This window comes from Erinaceus europaeus, chromosome 10 (assembly GCF_950295315.1).
Source record: "Erinaceus europaeus chromosome 10, mEriEur2.1, whole genome shotgun sequence".
NCBI classification, from domain to species: Eukaryota; Metazoa; Chordata; class Mammalia; order Eulipotyphla; family Erinaceidae; genus Erinaceus; species Erinaceus europaeus.
In genome coordinates this window covers 69,640,286-69,661,987 of record NC_080171.1, presented here as the reverse complement: position 1 = coordinate 69,661,987, position 21,702 = coordinate 69,640,286, and the positions used below count along the sequence as shown (strand labels likewise).

Here is a 21,702-nt window from a genome sequence, read left to right as displayed (position 1 = left end):
TACCATGCGAGATTTGCCTACAGTTTTGTTTTGCTTTTTAGTGGATTTTATAGTGTAATGCTGAGCTGTGAAGTGATTCAGCAGTGTTGTCCTTGAATTGATTTGCAGTTTTTTCTCCTGTCTGGGTTTGCTGCCAATTGTCAGTATTTGTAATTTTAGTTTTATGAGGGAGCCTGTCATGTGCAGTGCCCAGGATCAAGCCTGGAGCCTGTGTGTGCACAGCCTGTGTCCTCTTGCCAAGCCCTCTTTCCAGGTGATACCATTGTTGCTAACGTGATTTGTTGAAAACTGAAAATTGAACTTTTTTTTTCTGGGTTACATATGACTGGACACCTGCTGACTCCCAATTCATCCATTTTCAAAGACTTACCTTTAATACCTGCCTTGATGAGTATAGGTTTGTCTGTTTTTCCCTGTATTCATTTTTGTTTACTAGATATCAAAGCTTTATTGTTCTGTTCTTTACCATGTTTCACTTTATCTGTTACAAATTTTTTTTTAATCTATGTTCAAAGTTGATCAGTATTTTTGTTCTTAAGATCAAGTTCTCATGGTGCTTTTATCTCTTCTTCCTCCATTCCATGTTAGTATCATCATTTTACTTGTTAAATGTTAAAACATTATTTTTAATGTATTTATTTAGACTTGTTTTATTGGTTTATTTGAAAGGTTTTTTGGGGAGTCAGGCTGTAGCGCAGTAGGCTAAGTGCAGGTGGTGCAAAGCACAAGGATTGAAGTAAGGATCCCTGTTCAAGCCCCTGGCTCCCCACCTGCAGGGGGGTCGCTTCACAGGTGGTGAAGCAGGTCTGCAGGTGTCTCTTTCTCTTCCCCTGTCTGTCTTCCCCTCCTCTCTCCATTTCTCTCTGTCCTATCCGACAACAATAAAAACAACAGTAATAACCACAATGATAAGGGCAACAAAAGGGAATAAAGAAATATTTTTTTTAAATTGTTTTTGAGGGGCCAGGCAGTGGCACACCTGCTTAAGCGCACACATTACAGTCTACAAGGACCCAGGTTCAAGCATCTGGTCTCACCTTCAGAGGGAAAGCTTCACGAGTGGTGAAGCAGTGCTGCAGATGTCTCTCTGTCTCTCTCCCTCCCAATTTCCCCATCCCCTCTGAATTTCTGTCTCTATCCAATAATAAATAAATGTTTAAAAATTATATTGGGGGGTTAATGATTTACAGTTAACAGTAAATGCAGTAGTTGCTACACGTGTAACATTTCTCAGTTTTCTGCGTAACACTCTAACCCTCTACTTGGGTTGTTCTCCACCATCATGCTCCAGGGCTTGACCCCCACCCTTAGCCCCCGCCCCCCCATCCTTTACTTTGCTACAATACACCAACAATTTTTTCTTAAATTAGTATTAGATTACTTCACATGTGTTTTCTCCATCTGATATGATCATGTACATTTTCATCTTTAAATACACTCATTATGTGTGGACCTGGGGGCTTGTGCATGTGAAATTTACTATTTCAGGCCACCTTTTTACTCCGAGAAAGGAAGAGACACCATAGAGCAGCAGCTTCCTTCAGTGTCATGGCACTTCCTGTGTAGTGCTGGGGTTTGAACCTGAACAGCTCACATGGCGAGTTACATGCCCTACCTGTGAGCTACTTATGGCCCATTTTTTTGAATGTTAAGTAAACCTTATGTAAGAATCACTTGATTGTGGCATATATATATATATATATATATATATCCATTTGAAATCTGTTTGCTAATAGAGGATATATATTTTTAAGATTCACTTTATTTAAAAAAATTTTTTTATCATCTTTATTTGTTGGATAGAGACAGCCAGAAATCGAGAGGGAAGGGGGTGACAGGGAGAGAGACAGACATCTGCAGCACTGCTTCAATACTTGTGAAGCTTTCCCCCTGCAGATGGGGACTGGGGACTCAAACCTTGGTCCTTGCGCATTGTAACATGTGCACTTAACCAGGTGTGCCACCACCCCGGCCCCAAGATTTACTTTATTTATTACATACAGCATCTTCAGTGCCAGGGATTGAACCTCAGGCTTAGTGTTCCATGCTCTACCAGCTTCAGCCATATCCCCAATCCTCAGCTGCTAGCTAAAGGATTTTGCGTCTTTTATTCAAGAGGTTTATCTTTTGGTAGTTTTCTTTTTATATGGTCTGCTTTTGGCATCAGGATAAAACTACCTTTAGAAACTAGAGAATTTCAAGCCCCTGGTCCACAAGTAGGGAAGCAGGGCTTCAGGTGTCTCTCTTCTCTCTAGACCCTTCTTCAGTTTCTGTCTGCATGTCTTGAAGAGAGGGAGTGGGAGAGGGAACCCCACCAAAGCACTGCCCTGTCATCTGTGCAGTTCACAAGGCACTGCCTGTGGTACTCTCATGTGGTACCAGGGATTGAACTCAGGGCCTTATGCAGAGTAAGGCATGTGTGCCCTCTGAGCCTCCTTCCTGATCCCTGACTTTTCTTGAGATTGAAGTCTGTGTATCCTTTCATCTGCTGTTGGTTATTTTGGTTGCTTCTGGATTAAGGCAATTACCAAGAAAATCACTGAGTACTTTTGTATGTATATATATATATGTATGTCAGGAAATTGTGAGGAGCCTCACAATTTCCTGACATCTCACAATTTCCAGACTATATATATATATATATATATATATGTATATGTATATATATATATATATATAGTTTAATGTCTCTTGGTTATTTCCTAGAATTAGATTATCTAATTATCTAATTAGATTATCTAATCATATTTGAAGGAATTGCCAGCCTGTTCTTTGAAATCATTGTTAGTAATTTATTTAGGCTAGCTCAGGATGGCTTGAAGTTTAATTGTCTGTCATCATATGCACAGCTCTGAAGTACCCTTGGAGGGATTAGATTTTAATAGCTACAGCATATTAAGAGCTTTTCACATTTTACAAAGTAAGTCAGAGTGAATATACCTGGAAGTAAGGTGATGGATTTAAAAGCAAGAAAACTGCTTGATGAGAGTACTCTGGTGTTGCAGGGTTGAATTTCACCACAAGACCATTTGCTGAGTGAGTAAAGGGCATGCAGCAGTCGAGGACGGAGGGAGTTAAGGAGAGTGTGGACTTAGAAAGAGAGGTGTAAGAGGTCTGCTTGGTTGTGGTGAATGCTCGTGTGGCAATAAATACAAAGTGAGACCTGGTTTTGAGAGTTTCTTCATTTGTTCAGATACGGACACACAGGGCATAGAGTCAGGATTATCAGGTTTAATAAAGATGGAGGTTATTTTGTTTCGCTCTTCCTATAATGTGACAAGGTGGTCAAAATGTCTTTTGCTTGAGAGTAGTTATAGTGCTGGGTTGTGGCAATTCAGTAAGCTAAAGAAGAAATTGTTGGTATGCTTCTAGTTCTGCTTCTGGGATCCCTTTGTTGTGGTCTATTTACATGGTCATTCTGTTAAATTGATTTGGTCTCACTCCCCCTGCCTCCGGGAGATTTTGGTTTAGTCCTTGCTAGTTCGCGCTTCTTCCTTCTCCCCGCCCCCTATCCTACGTACTTCCTTGGTTCCTGACTCTTCCGCCGGAGGAGAGACAGGCAGGACAGAATTGGGTTGTGATTAGATTAGATTAGTTTTTTGAAGCGTTTGCTCGTGAATAAAGAAATACTGCTTCTCCGCTCAGCCATGTGTCCCTGGTCGTCTGTCTCCCGCCTGCGAAGCTAGCCTGGCATATTGGCGCCCTGAACTTTGACTGACAAGAAATAAATGATAGTAAAAAGTTAAGCATGTCAGTAGATTGCAAGATCTTGTGGAGTCAGAAAACCTAATGAGAATATCACAGGAAGTGAGATGGAAGGAAATGAAATGGTAATCAGAGACAGGCGATTTATACAATGTGCAGTATAGCTCAGAGATCATGGAGGAAGAGGTAGGTTTTAGGAAAAGATAGTTGAAGCTTTAAAAGTCAAAGAATAAGGGCTCAGGAGACAGCATCAGGGTTCTGCAAAAGACTGATGACTGAGGCTCCATGGTCCCAGGTTCAGTCACCATCAGCTAGAACTTAAGCAGTACTCTGGTCTTTCTATTTCTTTCATTAAAATAAATAAATATTTAAGTCAAGGAATACAGACTAAAGTTTAAGATTAATTTTTTAAATATTTTTATTTACTTATTATCGGATAGAGACAGAAATTGAGAGGGGAGGAGGAGAGAGATACCTGCAGCCCTGCTTCACTACTTATAAAGCTTTCTCCCTGCAGGTGGGGACTGGGGCCTTGAACCTGGGTCCTTGCACACTGTAATATGTGCACTTAACCAGGTGTGCCACCACCTGGCCCCCAATTAATTTCTACCTATATGTTAAAGCCCTGTTAAGTCAAGCATAGTGTGAATTGAACAGTGAGTTTATGATTAAGATGAGGATTTCTTTTTTTTTTTATTAGTGATTTAATTATGATTGACAAGATTATGGGATAAGAAGGGTACAGTTTCCACCACCAGAGTTCCACATCCTATCCCCTCCATTGGAAGTTTCCTTATTTATCTCTCTGGAAGTATGGACCAATGAATGATCTTTGTGGGGTGCAGAAGGTGGGAGGTCTGGCTTCTGTAATTGCTTTTCCACTGGACTTGGCTGTTGACCCGTCATCCATACTCCCAGCCTGTTTCCTATCTTTCCCTAGTGGGGCAGGTCTCTGGAGAGGTGAGGTTCCAGGCTATATTGGTGAGGTTATCTGCCCAGGGAAGCCAGGTTGGCATAATGGAAGCATCTGCAACTTGGTGGCTGGAAAGCATTAAAATATAAAGAAAAACAAATTGTTTAATAATCAGGAACCAAAAGGTAAGAATACAGCAGATGAGGACCTACCTAGTAAAGACTATAGCAGATGAGAATTGGGGTCTTCATGTTGGAAGAAGCTAGGAAGTCTATTTTAGGTATATTCCAAGAGGCCCATGTCTTTACTAATTTTTGCCTGAGTCTGACAGCTAATGTGCAGGTGGGCTAAGAGTATTGTTTGGGAGGATTGTGTCAGAGTTGGGAATAGGACCAAAAAGCTGGATCAGGGCGGAGAATAGCTCTCAAATATGGGAAAAGTATATAAATATCGTTAACTGTAAACCCCATCATTCTGACCTGGGTCCCATCTCTTCATATTCAGCACAGGAACCTGTATGACCTCTGCATCTCTTGTTGGTCTGAGCTCGTATTCCATGGTCATAGCTAGGAACATTCTAAGTTGCACTCATTTCAGGACAAGTCTTTCTTGAGTGGCAGAGTATGTTGACCCAGCCTCCCTTTAGAGAGTGGGGCATTTTCTACCACTGTTGTTCTACATTGAGGGCAAGGTCCTGTAGAGGCCCACAAGAGGGTTTATAATGATGTTCCTGATGGAGATGACTAGTGATGGTGGAGAGAGGGATCTGTTAAGAGGATTTCAAAGGAGAATCTTGGTTGGTAAAGTCTGATCTCATGATCTTCAAATAGAATTCACTTAAAGGAGTAAGGGGTATAATGGTGATTAACGACGACACCCTCCCCCTTTCCAAATTCTGAAGAATAATGACAAGAAAAAAGTGACATTGTTTATAGGAGACCTTTCAGAACTTCTTTCAGGGCAGGCTTGGTGATAGTTGATTCCTTCAACTGTTGCTTGTCTGAGAAGGTTTTGATGCCTCCATCTAGTCTGAATGACAGTCTAGCAGGACTTGTATTCTTGGCTGAAAGCCTTTCTCATTGAGCACTTGATAGATATCTTGCCATTCTCTTCTGGCCTGTAGTGTTTGTATGGGGAAGTCTGCTGCTAATCTTAGGGGTTTTCCTTTGTAGGTGACTCTTTGTTTTTCTCTTGCAGCCTTGAGGATCCTTTCTTTATCCTTATTCCTTTCCATTCTAAGTATGATATGTCTTTGTGTCTTTAGGTCTGGGTTAATTCTGTTTGGGACCCTCTTGGCTTCTTGAATTTTTATGTCTTTGATGTTGTCTAGACTAGAGAAGTTTTCAGCTACTATGGCCTGGAGAATGCTTTCTTCCTCTCCTTCTCTTTCTTCCTCTGGTATGCCAGTAATGCGTATATTGTTTTATTGTTTCTTTTGAAGTCATCCCATAGGACTCTGTTGTTGTTTTCAGCATCTCTTAATCTCTTTTTGAGATCTCTTACTTCTTTTTTAGTTGTCTCTAATTCATCAATCTTGCTAATTCTGTCTTCAGCCTCAAAGATTCTATTCTCTCTGCCCTCTACTGCTTTCTGGAGTTCATCTATTTTGTTGCCCTGCTCTGATACTGTTTTAGCTTGTTCAGCTAGTTGCCTTCTTAGCTCAGTGATTTCAGCTTTCAGCTCTCTAATAACCATGAGATAATTAGTATTTTCTTCCATATTCTCATTTGTTGTTCCTGCATTTCTGATTACAATGTTTTCAAATTCTTTACTCCTGTTATTATTTCCTTAGCTAATGTTTGGATGTTGAACTCATTATTTTGTGCTTCACCCTCTGGAGGACTTTTAGCTGGACTTTTGTCCAGGTTCGATTCTCCAATATTTTTTCTTGTTGTTTTAACCATTTTATATATTATGTTATGAGTTCTCTTTATCAGTACTTTTCAAATTATTGATCACTATTGCCTGGATTGACTTGTGTCTAAGTAAGTTAATTAAAGGGTTTACCGTGGTGGAAGTTAACAGTTATTTCAATCCCTGAGTTGGAGCTCAGTGGTTTAAAAGCCTTTCTTTTTTTTTTTCCCTTCCCTGAGGGCTATGGGAGCCTGAGGGCTTTTAAACTATCAATAGGCTTCTTAGCTTAATCACTGACTCCTGATCAAGAGATAAAGCAGGGTGTGGCAGAGATAATCCAGTGGTTATGCAAAGAGACTTTCACAGCCCCTCAGCTATGCCACCGAGGTATAGGTCTTCTGAGTTTCCTAGTTAGATCTCTGTCCCCTGGTGTCCCTTCCTGTCGCTGCTCCAGATTCTGAGGGTAGTAGCAATGGAGACTCAGAGTTGCACTTGGTGAGTCTCTGGGGAGTCCTCTCCTCCCTTAAGCTGTCCCCTTGTTGGTGGAGCAGACTGGAGGTGGTGTCTCAACTGATAAACTGCTGAACTGTTAGCAGTCACTTAATCTCTCCTTAGGCCCCTCTCTCCTCTCTGTCACCAGCCACATGTGTTTGTACTCACCGGTGATTTAGTGAGTTCCTGTGGTCATTCTAGTCCTGTCTTGTTTTGGTCCCGGGTGGTCTCCTTTGGTATTCCTAGTTGATCCAGGAGAGGAGAGGGTTGACTATTTTATATATATCCAGTTTTCCCCTCTATGGTCCTGCCTTCTCTTCCTTTTTTTTTTTTTTTAATTTCTCTGTTTATTGGATAGAGACAATCAGAAGTCAAGAGGGAAGAGGGAGATAGAGAGACAGACCTCTGCAACAGGGATAGATAGTGTAATGGTTACGCAAAGAGACTCTCATGTCTGAGGCTGCAAAACCCCAAGTTCAATCTCCCATACCACCATGAGCCAGAGCTGAACAGTACTCTGGCAAAAAACACATACATAAGTAATTAAATAAATAGTAAAATGAAATGAAAAAAAAATTCTTAAAAAAGAGGTTTGTAGCCCTGCTTCACCTCTCACAAAGCTTTCCCCTTGCTGGTGGGGACTGGGAGCTCGAACCTGGGTCCTTGCACATTGTAACGTGTGCTCAACCAGGTGTGCCATCACCAGGCCCCCTTCTCTTCCTTTCTGAGCCATACTAACTAAACCTGTTACTACCTCTGAGTGTCCTTCCTATTTTTTTCCCTCTTTTCAGGGTCCTGATGGAATTGAGGTTCAGAGCCCTTTAGTCATATTCCCCTAATATTTCTCCCCCTCTGGGAGTATGGACCAATATTCTTTTTAAGGTTCAGAAGGTGGAAGTTCTGGCTTCTATAATTGCTTCTCCAATTTAGATATGGACATGGGCAGGTAGATCCATAGTGTGGGTATTATCTTCGTGGAGATGTGTAATTATATGAGACTTGGGTTATCCATGAGCTAAGCATGGGATTATTCTTTGTAGTTTCTTAGATGTGTGTACTTTTTTTTTTTTTTTAAATTAACCAGAGCACTGCTCATCTCTGGCTTATGGTGGTGCGGGGGATTGAACCTGGGACTTCGGAGCCTCAGGCATGACAGTTTAATTGCATAACCATTATGATACCTACCCCGGCAGTAGTTTCTTAGATGAAGGTAGCAAATGAATCAGTATATAGGAACCTCTAGACTACTATTCAGTTTTTCAGGCCATTGACAAAGACCATCTTTTGGTACAACTTCCTTCATCAACCAAGGGATTTTTAGTAACTTGGTGGTCTATTTTTGTTGGTAGTGCAAAGATTCTATTTGTGGGGCCAGGTGGTGGCACACCTGGTTGAGCATATATGTTACAGTGCACAAGGACCTAGGTTCGAGCCCCCATTCCCCACCTGCAAAGGGTAAGCTTTGTGAGTGGTAAAGCAGGGCTGCAGGTGTCTCTCTGTCTCTCTCCCTTCCTATTACCCCCTTCTTGATTTCTGGCTGTCTCTATCCAATAAATAAAAATTTAAAAATAATTCAATTTGTCAAATTACTTATTCCTTCTCTTAAACGAAAAAGGACTTTTGTGTGTGATGATTCTTAATTTCGGACATCTGTGATAGTCTTCTGAATTAACTTGGACAATATGAGCTTCCTGACTAAACTGTCATTTCTTGTGTGCTTCTTTTTAGGTGCATCAAATATCTGTAATTTTTAAGCACAGAAGTTAATATTGTTTCTCTATATATTTTTATTATAGGAGAGGGAATTCTAATACTGGTTCTGTTCATTATCTTGAATTTCCAGAACTAAATTTTCAGGGGAAAAAACTTGATACAACTCAGATCTTTAATAGGAAATAGGATAAAATGTGATTTGTTGACTAGAGAGTTGACTCGACATAAGAGCACAGGACTTACATGCCTCTGGCCTCAGAGGCCCTACATTCACTTCACAGCACTGCCATGTCCTAGAGCTGGCTAGTGCTCTGGTCGGCGGGTTGGGGGGGAGAAGAATCTCATAAAAATCTTACTGTGGCATATCCATATAACAGAACATACTGTAGGTTGATTGGCCCGGGGAGACAGCATAGTGGTTATGCACAAGACTTTCATGCCTGAGCCTCCGAGGTTCCAGGTTCATCCACTATAAGCCAGGGCTGAGCAGTGCTCTGGTCTCTCTCTCATTAAAATGAAAACATACTTAAAAAATATTGTAGGTAGGGGCCAGGCAGTGGCACACCTGGTTAAGTGCACACATTACAGTGCACAAGGACATGGGTTCAAGCCCCCAGTCCCCACCTGCTGTTGTTTTATATTCAACAGTAAATACAATAGTTTGTACATGCATAACATTTCTCAGTATTCCACATAACAATACAACCCTCACTAGGTCCTCTGCCATCCTTTTTGGACCAGTACTCTTCCCCCCCCCCCAACCCCAGAGTCTTTTACTTTGGTGCAAATATAAGTTTAAGCTTTTACTGATTTTTTTTCAAATTAGATTGAGGAACTTCAGCAGGCCTTAATAGTAAAACAGAATGAAGAGCATGACCGACAGAAGAGGATAAGTAATACCCGAAAAATGATAGAAGATTTGCAGAATGAACTAAAGACCACAGAAAACTGTGAAAATCTCCAACCCCAGATTGATGCCATAACACATGACCTGAGAAAAGTTCAAGATGAAAAAGCATTGTGTGAAGGCGAGATCATTGATAAGCGAAGAGAGAGGGAGACCCTAGAGAAGGAGAAACGGAGTAAGTTTTGTTAAAATAAAGATTTATCTCCATTGATGATGTTCTTCTGGTATCATGTCTCTAAATGTTGAAGTCTCCTTGTTGAGGGAACTCTTTCAAACTCTCTTTACTGCTTGTGCCTTTCTTGTTACTGGGGCTTGTCACCAGCAGACTATACTTATTTAAATATATTATACAAAGGAGTCGGGCGGTGGCGCAGTGGGTTAAGCGCACGTGGTGCAAAGCGGCTTAAGGATCCCAGTTCGAGCCCCCGGCTCCCCACCTGCAGGGGAGTCACTTCATGGGCGGTGAAGCAGGTCTGCGGGTGTCTATCTTTCTCTCCCCTCTCTCTCTGTCTTCCCCATCTCTCTCCATTTCTCTCTGTCCTGTCCAACAACAAAGCAACATCAACAATGGTAATAATGACTGCAACAAGGCTGCAACAACTAGGGCAACAAAAAGGGGGAAAAATGGCTTCCAGGAGCGGTGGATTCATGGTGCAGGCACCAAGCCCAGCAATAACCCTGGAGGAAAAAAAAAAAAACATATTATACAAATTGAATCTCTAAAAATGCTTAGCTTTATTTTCTCTACAAACTTACTATTATGTTTCAAATCAAGTTTAAGCTCTTTAGTCTAGCCTTTCTGTTTTGTTCTTTCCTACAGATTATGTGAAGAGTCTGTAGCATTATTCAAATAAAGATGCTTTTACATTCTGTGTCCTCACTGTATGTGACTAAGATCAGTAAGAATGAAAAGAACTCTTTTTAAAATTATTTTTCACTTATTTAGGATAGAGACAGAAATTGAGAGGGAATAGAAGCAGAGAGAGAGAGAGACACTTGCAGCATCTAATGAAGCTTCTCCACTGCAGGTGGAGACCAGGAACTTGAACCCAGGTCCTTGCACACTAATATGTGTACTCTACCAGGTGCACCTCACCTGGCATCTATTAAAAATGGTTTTCTGGGAGTCAGGGCGGTAGCGAAGTGGGTTAAGGACACGTGGCGTGAAGCACCGGCATAAGGATCCTGGTTCCAGCCCCCGGCTCCCCACCTGCAGGGGATTCGCTTCACAGACAGTGAAGCAGATCTGCAGGTGTCTTTCTCTCCCCTTCTCTGTCTTCCCCTCCTCTCTCCATTTCTCTCTGTCCTATCCAACAACAACGACATCAATAATAACTACAACAATAAAAAACAAGGGCAACAAAAGGGAAAATAAATATAAAAAATAAAATTAAAAAAATGTTTTTCAAATTACTAGGTTTGTGTTGTTAAAAATAGAAGTTCCTGTCTCTAGACCAACTCAAGAGTAGCCACTTTTAATTGTTGTAGAAGTTTTTTCTGGAAGTCTCATGCACCTTTCTCATTCTTATTTTGTTAATGGCTTCACTAATCAGTGTTAGGCATTATCTTTTGATACTTATTGTTTTAACTATAGATTACAGTGGCACAGTGATACAGCATAGGACTTGAAAGTCTAAGGTTTCCAAGTTCAGTCACTAGTGCTACGTATGCCAGAGTGATGCTCCAGAGTCCTCTATCAGTAAATAAATCTTGTTAAAAATATATGTGTTATAGCTCTTGCTATATATTGCATTCACTGTCATTATAGTTTCTCAAGTGAGATTATCTTAATTTTCAGTCACTAATGTTTAATTTTTCTGTAATTTAACTATTAACATGGCTTGAATGCATACTTGATAACTATCTTATCTTTCCTCTTTACTTCCTTGTTACATTCTTTTTTTTTTAATTTTTCATTGTCTTTATTTATTTATTGGAAGGCAGCTATGCTCACCACTATACCACCAACACCTTCTTTATTTATTTATTTATTTATTTATTTATTGGGTAAAGACAGCCAGAAATCCAGAGAGAAGGGGCCCTTGTTACATTCTAAAGTCTTAGATCTGTACTCTGATTTTTATATTTCTGAGGCTGAAAACATTTTACTGAGCACCACTACTAAACTGTATGTGCTCATGTATTTGGGTTAATTCTAGAAGCTAAAAAAAAAGTTAAGTATTAAGGTTGGGGAGACAGCATAATGGTTCTGCAAAACACTCATTCCTATTAACAATGAAATCTGATTTCATTCATAGCTATTTTAAAGGCTTTAATTTAACCTTTTCCAGAAAACACCATTTGTTTTCCTTAACTTGAAAGAAAAGACACTTTTTTTTTTTGGCTTGGCATTCTCTTAAGTTCTGAAGTATTCCATCCTCCTTTCATGTAAATAGGTTGTTTTCAAAGCTATTATCTGTTATTTTCCTCATGCCGTTTCTGTGTTGTTAATACAAAGCATTCCTAAATTCCATAGTCTTTTTTTTAACTGGTCCCTTATTTTTTTTTTTATTTTATTTATAAAAAGGAAACACTGACAAAAACCATAGGATAAGAGGGATACAACTCCACACAGTTCCCACCACCAGAACTCTGTATACCATCCCCTCACTCGATAGCTTTCCTATTCTTTATCCATCTGGGGGTATGGACCCAAGGTCATTGTGGTATGTAGAGGGTGGAAGGTCTGACTTTAGTAATTGCTTCCCCTTTGAACATGGCCATTGACAGCCGGCCTCTTTTTCCCTAGTGGGGCGGGGTTCTGGGAATTGGAGCTCCAGGACACATTGGTGGGGTTGTCTGTCCAGGAAAGTCTGGTTGGCATCATGGTAGCATCTGGAACCTGGTGGCTGAAAAGAGAGTTAACGTATAAAGCCAAACAAATTGTTGACTAATTATGAACCTAAAGGCTGGAGAAGTGCAGATGAAGAGTGGGGGGGGGGGCACGTCTCCATTTTGTAGATAGCTAGTAGGCATATTTTAGTTATATTCTAAAGGGCCTGTGGATATACTAGTTTGTGTTTTGTTTTGTTTTTTTCCCCTGAGCCTGAAATCTGCTATCCTACACCCGAGGAAGGTGAGTCCTGATATTGGGGCAGCTTGGAACATTTCTACCCATGACCATAGAACGGGAGCTGAGATCTACAGGGATGCAGAGGTCACATAGGCTCCTAAGCTGAATTTGGGCCCCAGATTACATCAAATTGATAGGGTTTTTACAGTCAACAATATTTATACACCTTTCCCATATTTGGAAGCTACTCTCTTCCCTAATCCAGCTTTCTGGTCCTTTTTCCAATCATGACATCATCTCCCCAGACAATAACTTGGTCCCTTATTTTTTTTTTAGACTACATCCTCATGTGACCTCCTAAGAAGGCATCTTTGATTTTTCTCAGTGTCTTTATATTCCTGAAAATAGCTTTATTATCCCCTTTTCTTGACTTTGTGTATATACAGTTCTAGATTAAAAGCATTTTGTTGAGGGGCCAGGTGGTGATGTACCTGATTAAGTGTACACTTTACAGTATTCAAGGACTGGGGTTCAAGCCCTTGATTCCCATCTGAAGCGGGAAAGCTTCACAAGTGGGGAAGAGGGCTGCTCTGTCTCTCTTCTTCTCTATCTTCTCCTCCTCTTTAAATTTCTCTCTGTCTCTATCCAATAAAAAAAATTTTCAAGCATTTTATCTCTGAGCCTATTGCAGTTATCTTCTGATAGTAAATCTAGTGTATTCTCAATCTTTTGAATGTTAGCTATCAATATCCTATAAAGGTCTTTTTTTATATATATAATTCAGACATTTGAGGAAGATTTGTCCATTGTCTGTCTTTTCTTTGTTAATGTGCTGGATATGTGTTGAATGATACTTGTCCTTTTCAGATCTTAGATATTCTTTTGTACTAATAGATTATTTCACTAATCAAAGTTTCCAGAAAAACAATCTTTATTTCCTACTTTTAGGTGTGGATGATCACATTGTACGTTTTGACAATCTTATGAACCAAAAAGAAGATAAGCTGAGACAAAGATACCGTGATACTTATGATGCAGTTTTATGGTTAAGAAATAACAGAGACAAATTTAAGCAAAGAGTCTGTGAGCCCATAATGCTTACGGTAAGAAATTGTATTTATTTTGTAATCACTGTAGATTTTTGTCTTAAGAATACTGAGCCCTGTTAGCACTGGTTTTCTGTTAGCAATATCTGGAATATTGCTGAATCCATGTGTATGAGTTGTTTTGGTTTTTTGTTACCAATACTTGGTGCCTACGTGACTTCACCATGACACGTACGTGTGTGTGTGTGTGTGTGTGTGTGTAGCACACACAGTCATGGGCATATATTCTACAGTACTGCCCTACCACTCTCAAAAGAAAATTTCATTGACTGGCGAGATAGAACAGATAAAGTCCTGAGTTCTAATCCCTGGCATCAGTGAGCACAGTCTGGTTAGAAAAAGGATAAAAGAATTCCTAAGGACCCTTGCAGGATTCCTGAAAAGTTCTGTGTTTTTTGAGACAAATCTGTGATACATTAAAAAATCATTCTTTGTCTTTTATTAATATGCATAAGACTTTGATCTCTCCTAGCTCAGCTGTGTATTAAAATGTTGTTGCCAGATCAAGAAGGGAATATCTATTTGGGATGCCAGCATTGTTTTCATTAAGCTGGTAATGATTGAAAGAAAATAAACTTGTTGTGGCCCTTAGTTTAATATGTTACAGTGCAAATATAATTGTTAACAGATTTTTACTAAAGCCCCATGCATAAGATAATAAGGATTTTAATAACTTTATTTCATAATAGTAGTGTATTACTAAAGTAGATTACTAAAGTCATATATTTGAGATTACATTTAAAGTTTTTAGATATCCTTTGCCCTTTTTTTGCCACTCCTGAAATAACCCTTCACTTTTTCTAGTCCTTCCTTCCATTAGATCACCTTAGTTGAAATTCTCATACCTCCATAGCCAATTTAGCAGTCTGTAAACTACAAAGTTCAGTTATGCAGAACCCTGGAGGTGAAACAAGAGGTAGAGTTTCTGACTTGCAAATATGTCCTGAGTTTGATCCCTGACATCACATATATTCTGGTGATCTCTCAGCCTCTCATTAGTAAATTTTTTTAATTTGATCATGTATAACTTGCCAGTGAACAATTCATTTCCATGAATTATCTTACAGTTACAATCTAGAATAGAAGAAATGTGCAGACTTATTTATAGTTACACTGCTAAACATAGTCTTTATTCATTCTTAGTAGGAAGTCTTTAGGCTTTGATACAAGAAAATTAAATTTTCTTTGGGGGAGAAAAACCATGAAAGAGGGTATTTATATACTCTGTATAAAAATGCAGCATACTAATTAAAAGGTAGGGTTCAGTGGTCAGATGCTACTTCAAATCCTTAGTGTAACCAGGATCGATCAAGTTTTGATTTGTTTTTTAATTTTACTTGTTTTTTTAAATTTGAGAAGTAAATACAATAGTTTATACATGCATAACATTTCTCAGTTTTCCACACAACAATACAACCCCCACTTGGTCCTCTGTCAACCTTTTCCAGGACCTATACTCTACCCTCCGCCCCCACCCCAGAATCTTTTACTTTGGTGCAATACACCAACTCCAGTTCAGGTTCTACTTGTGTTTTCTCTTCTGATCTTCTTTTACAACTTCTGCCTGAGAGTGAGATCATCCCATATTCATCCTTCTGTTTCTGACTTATTTCACTTACCATGATTTCTGCAAGCTCCATCCAAGATGGGCTGAAAATGGTGAAATCACCATTTTTAATAGCTGAGTAGTATTCCGTTGTGTATATATACCACAACTTGCACAGCCAGTCATCTGTTGTTGGACACCTGGGTTGCTTCCAGGCTTTGGCTATTATAAATTGTGCTGCTATGAACATTGGTATGCACAAATCTTTTTGGATGGGTGTGTTGGGTTCCTTAGGATATATACCCAGGAGAGGAATTGCAGGGTCATAGAGTAGGTCCATTTCTAGCCTTCTGAGAGTTCTCCAGACTGCTGTCCACAGAGGTTGGACCCATTTACATTCCCACCAGCAGTGCAGGAGGGTTCTTTTGACCCCATAGCCTCTCCAGCATTTGTTGCTGCTACCTTTTCTGATTTTTGACATTCTCACAAGAGTGAAATGGCATCTCATTGTTGTTATTTGCATTTCTCTGACAGTGAAAGATTTGGAGCATTATTTCATGTGTTTCTTGGCTTTTTGGATCTCTTCTGTGGTGACTATTCTGTCCATGTCCTCTCCCCATTTCTGGATGGGGTTATTTGTTGTCTTGTTGTTGAGTTTGGAAAGGTCTTCATATATTTTGGTTATTAAACTCTTGTCTGATGTATGGCATGTAAAGATCTTCCATTCTGTGAGGGGTCTCTTGGTTTGGGTAGTGGTTTCTTTTGCTTTGCAGAAGCTTTTTAATTTGATGTAGTCCCATAGGTTTATACTTGCCTTAGTCTTCTTTGTAATTGAATTTGTTTTACTGAAGATGTCTTTAAAATTTATGCTGAAAAGAGTTCTGTCAGTATTTTCCCCTAAGTAGCTGATAGTTTGTGGTCTAACATCCAAGTCCTTGGTCCACTTGGAATTTACTTTTGTATTTGGTGAAATATAGTGGTTCAGTTTCATTTTTCTGCATGTTTCAACCCATTTTTTCCAACACCACTTGTTGAAGAGACTCTGCTTTCCCCATTGAATCGTCTGGGCACCTTTGTCAAAGATTAGATGTCCATAGGTGTGGGGGCTTACTTCTGGGTTCTCAATTCTATTCTACTGGTCAGTATGTCTATTCATGTTCCAGTACCAAGCAGTTTTGATGACAATGGCCCTATAATACAATTTGAGATTTGGGAGTGTGATGCCTCCGGTTCTGTTCTTTCTTCTCAAGATTGTTTTGGCAACTCTAGGTCTTTTCTGGTTCCAGATAAACACTTGTAGCATTTGTTCTATTCTCCTAAAAAATGTGGTTGGGATGGGATCTTGATGAGGATAGCATTAGTTTTGTATATGGCTCTGGGTAGTATGTTCATTTTGATGATGTTAATTCTTCCAACCTGTGAACATGAAATATCTTTCCACTTCTTTGTGTCCTTTTCAATTTCCTTGAGTAGTGACTCATAATTTTCAGTATAGAAGTCTTTCACTTCTTTGGTTAGGTTTATTCCTAGATATTTTATTGTTTTTGTTGCTGTAATAAAAGGAATTGATTTCTGAATTTCATCTTCTTCTAACTTAGTATTTGCATAGAGGAATGCCACTGACTTTTAAATATTAATTTTGTAGCCTGACACCTTACTGTATTGCCTGATGATTTCCAAAAGCTTCTTGCTGGATTCCTTAGATTTTTCTGTGTATACTATCATGTTGTCTGCAGATAGGGGAGTGTTTGACTTCTTCTCTTCCAGTCTGTATCCCTTTAATTCCTTGCTCCTGCCTGATTGCTATGGCAAGAACTTCCAACACTATGTTGAATAATAATGGTGGTAGTGGGCAGCCCTGTCTAGTACCTGATCTGAGGGGAAATGCTTCCAGTTTTTCACCATTAAGTATGATGTTGGCTGTAGGTTTGCTATATATAGACTCCACTATCTTCAGGAATTTTCCATCTATTCCCATTTTTTGTAGTGTTTTGATCATAAAGGATGTTGTATTTCGTCAAAGGCTTTCTCTGCATTTATTGATATGACCATGTGGTTTTTGCTCTTGCTTTTATTGATGTGGTGGTTCACATTGATTGATTCACATATATTAAACCAACCTTGCATCCCTGGGCTGTTAGTTTATATTACTAGCATTGTATAAAAGTGGGGGAAACAGATTTTTAAAAATCAGGGGCAGGGGAGATAGCATAATGGTTATGCAAACAGACTCTCATGCCCGAGGTTCCAAATTCCCAGGTTCAGTCCCCTGCAGCACCATAAGCCAGAGCTGAGCAGTGCTCTAGTGTTTCTTTCTGTCTCTCTCTCCCTCTGCATCTTTCTCAAACATAAAATAAATAAAATATAAAAAAGTTAAAATCACATAAAATGCGACTACTCAGACACACACTATGAACATTTAATATCCATTATTTCAGTTATTTTTATTGTCAATTACTTTCGTGGAAAGAATGTTACAAATTTGAATGCTACAACCTGTAGAAATAGTATCCCAGTATGGCTATAAGAAATCACTTTTTTAAAAATAGCTATGAATTGGGAGTCAGGCGGTGGCGCAGTGGGTTAAGCGCACATGGCACAAAGCGCAGGGACCGGCGTAAGGATCCCGGTTCGAGCCCCCGGCTCCCCACCTGCAGGGGAGTCGCTTCACAGGCGGTGAAGCAGGTCTGCAGGTGTCTATCTTTCTCTCCCCTCTCTCTGTCTTCCCCTCCTCTCTCCATTTCTCTCTGTCCTATCCAACAACAAAGCAACGTCAACAGTGGCAATAATAACCGCAACGAGGCTGCAACAACTAGGGCAACAAAAAGGGGGGGAAATGGCCTCCAGGGGCGGTGGATTCATGGTGCAGGCACCGAGCCCAGCAATAACCCTGGAGGAAAAAAAAAAAATAGCTATGAATCAATCAGTGTAGATCTTAACTCTCGTATCACTTTCCTCCTGGGTGTACTTACCAGAGAGATTCTTCCTGCTGAATTCTACTGTCTACCTCCTGAATAAGTTGATTATATGTTCTATTCAGCTCATACTTAATGGAAAAAAGACTAATGGATAGAGACGAAAAAATAGGATTTTACTCATGTGGATTATAGAGAAAAACAGATGAAGTGTATAAAACAAACAAAAAAAAATGAACCTTGGGATTGTAAGACCAATTTGTTTAGTAGTATTGCAGATGGTGCAGCGAGTAGGGCATCTTAACTGTAATCATGAGGTCCCAAATTCAGTCCTTGGTATCACGTATACTAAAGTGATGCTCTAGTATGTTGTCTCTGTCTCTCTGTTTATGGATCTCTCACACATACGCATGCTTACATGCAGGCACAATTTAAAAGAAAGAAGAATTTGTGCTTAGCAGGAAACTGAGTGTTGGCTTACCTGGTCGAGTGCTCGCATTACTGTGTGCAAGGACCGTGCTTCAAGCCTCAGGTCCCCATCTGCAAGCAGAAAGCTTCACAAATGGTGAAGGTTTCCTTCTTTCTCCCTCCAAGTCTTGGATTTTATTCTGTATAGGTTATTAATGGGCAACATGTCAAATGTTGACCCTTCAATACTAAATTATTCTTTTATCTATTTTCTCAATTATATGTAACATAATGAAATAAAATATGTTTGTGGTCATGTTCCAGTAATCAGTTTTGAATTTCATAAAAATTATTTTTCATTTTGTTTAGATCAATATGAAAGATAATAAAAATGCCAAATACATTGAAAATCATATTCCATCAAATGACTTGAGAGCCTTTGTATTTGAAAGTCAAGAAGATATGGAAGTTTTTCTCAAAGAGGCAAGTACTAAACAACTTAATATTTTAATTCACTTTTGGTTTTCACATACAGTGGAGAAAAATATCATCTACCTCAAAAGATGGTTGGGAGATTTAAATCACTTAACAATTGAAAAGGTCTTTATATTGTATTAGCTATCATTATTCTCACTCTACATTGCGTGCTCTCTCTCTCTCTCTCTCTCTCCATATATATATATATATATATATATATATATATATATATATAACATTTTTAACTGAAATGTGGTACACTATGAAGGGCATTCAGTAAGATGTAATTAGATTTTTACTTTGTAAGTGGCAAATTTAGTGAGAGAGAGAATGAGAATGTTGCTTTCCCTAAAACACTCATGCTTTTTCTGTGCTAAACATTTAAACCAGCTAATTGATGATATGATACATGAACCTGATGTTTTCTTGTGTGTTCTGACAATTACCTGTCTATTATTTCTTACCAATAGGCCAGAACTGTCTACTGAACATAGAACTGTAATGTGTGTGTGTGTGTGTGTGTGTGTGTGTTGTGTATTTTCTCTTAAGTCATGAAATTGTGTATGAACTCCTCCTGTAATGCTACCTACTAGAGAACCATTTCCATTCTTCAGTAATTTATATCGTATCTCCATAGTTTTTGCCATTTCTACATACTACCATGCATGGCCATCACAATTTTAGCCATATCTGGATACTGTACTGTGAATATTTTTCTTTAAATGAATTCTGAGTTCTAAGAAGTATATTCTAAGAAGTATATTTTATTTTAATTGTGTAACAGTAAAGACTATAAAAAAATGCTAATAAATTCTGTATTCTAGCTGTTGCTTTAAGATGATGATATGCATTAAGTAGCATGCTGAGCTAGTGGAGCATCTTTCTCCTTGGTATGGATAAAAATACTGAGAGGGAGGCTAGGAGCTGTTTCATCTGTTAAGAGTCCAGGAACTGCCAAATATTAGGACCTGGGTTTGAATCCTTGGCCACTTCTTGGGGAGTCCTTGGAGGGAGGTTAGTACATGATAGGTTCTGCATTGTTTCTTCCTCTTTGTCTTTCAACTTCTCTCTAGAAGAAAAAAATGGCCACCAATACCAGTCCAAGTTCTGCTTTGTGTTTTCCCTTCTGTTCATATTTCTCAACTTCTATCTATGAGTGAGATCATCCCATATTCATCCTTTTGCTTTTGACTTATCTTACTTAACATGATTCCTTCAAACTTTATCCAAGATGAGGTGAAGAAGGTGAATTCACCTTTTTGATAGCCGAGTAGTATTCCATTATGTATATATACCACTACTTACTCAGCCACTCATCTGTTGTTGGACACCTGGGTTGCTGCTTCCAGGTTTTGGCTATTACAAAGTGTGCTGCTATGAACATAGGTATACACAAGTCTTTTTGGATGGATGTGTCTGGTTCCAGGAGAGGAATTGCAGAGTCATAGAGTAGGTCCACTTCTAGTTTTCTGAGAGTTCTCCCGACTGCTCTCCACAGGGGTTGGACTAATTTATATTCCCACCAGCAGTGGGAATATAACTCCCAGTGGGAATATAATTCCCACAGAGCAGTAGGGAACAAACTTTGTTCCCTACAACCTCTCCAGCATTTGTTGCTGCTACCTTTTCTGATGTATGACATGGCCCGACTCCCTCATTGAAGATATTTTTAAAATATACATGGAAAAGAGTTTTGCCAATATTTCACTCTAAGTATTTGATAGTTTCTGGTTAAACATCGAAGTCCTTGATCCATTTGGAATTTACTTTTGTGTTGGATGAATTATAGTGGTTCATTTTTGTCTTGATTTGCATTTCTCTGACAATCAATGACTTGGAGCATTTTTCCATGTTTGTTGGTCCTTTGAATAGAAGAGTCTATAGAGAATATTCTGTTCAAGGGGCAGGGATAGATAGCATAATGGTTATGCAAAAAGACTCTCATGCTTGAGGCTTAGAAGTCCCAAGTTCAATTCCCTGCACCACCATAAACCAGAGCGGCTCAGTAGCAGGTAGCACAGCGGGTTAAGTGCACGTGGCACAAAGCTCAAGGACCAGCATAAAGATCCCTGTTTGAGCTCTTGGCTCCCCACCTGCAAAGGTGTCACTTCACAGGTAGTGAAGCAGGTCTACAAGTGTCTATCTTTCTTTCCCCGTCTATCTTCCCCAACTCTCTCGATTTTTCTGTCCTATCCAACAAAAACAATAGTAATAACAAGAGCAACAAAAGGGGAAAAATGGCTTCCAGGAGCAGTGGGTTTGTGGTGTAGGCACTGAACCCCAGCAATAACCCTGGAGGCAAAAAAAAAAAGATACAGAGAATAATCTGTTCATATCCTCTCCCCATTTTGGGATTTTTTTTTTCTCCCTGATTTTAGTGAGCTCTTTATATATTTTGGTTATTAGCCTCTTGTCTGATGTATGGCATGTAAAGATCTCTCCAGTTCTGTAAGTGGTCTCTTTGTTTGGGTATTGGTTTCTTTTGCTGTACAGAAGCTTTTTATTTTGATGTTGTCCCATTGGCTTATTTTTTTTATTTAGGTCTTTGTAATTGGATTCATTTCGTTGAAGATATTTTTTAATATTTATTTATTCCCTTTTATTGCCCTTGTTTTATTGTTGTAGTTATTGATGCCGTTGTTGTGGGATAGGA

At 39.2% G+C, this 21,702-nt stretch overlaps 1 protein-coding gene across 3 annotated transcripts in view; it reads left to right on the top strand.

The window, feature by feature from the left end:
* Positions 1–21,702, top strand: part of SMC5 (structural maintenance of chromosomes 5) — a 76,650-nt gene that overhangs the window by 29,425 nt on the left and 25,523 nt on the right. For all 3 annotated transcript variants that reach the window (XM_060199710.1, XM_007531098.3, XM_060199711.1), the window contains 3 exons: positions 9,504–9,759; positions 13,546–13,700; positions 18,942–19,055. In XM_060199710.1, coding sequence (XP_060055693.1) covers positions 9,504–9,759; positions 13,546–13,700; positions 18,942–19,055 — 525 coding nt within the window. The remainder of the gene's footprint in view (positions 1–9,503; positions 9,760–13,545; positions 13,701–18,941; positions 19,056–21,702) is intronic.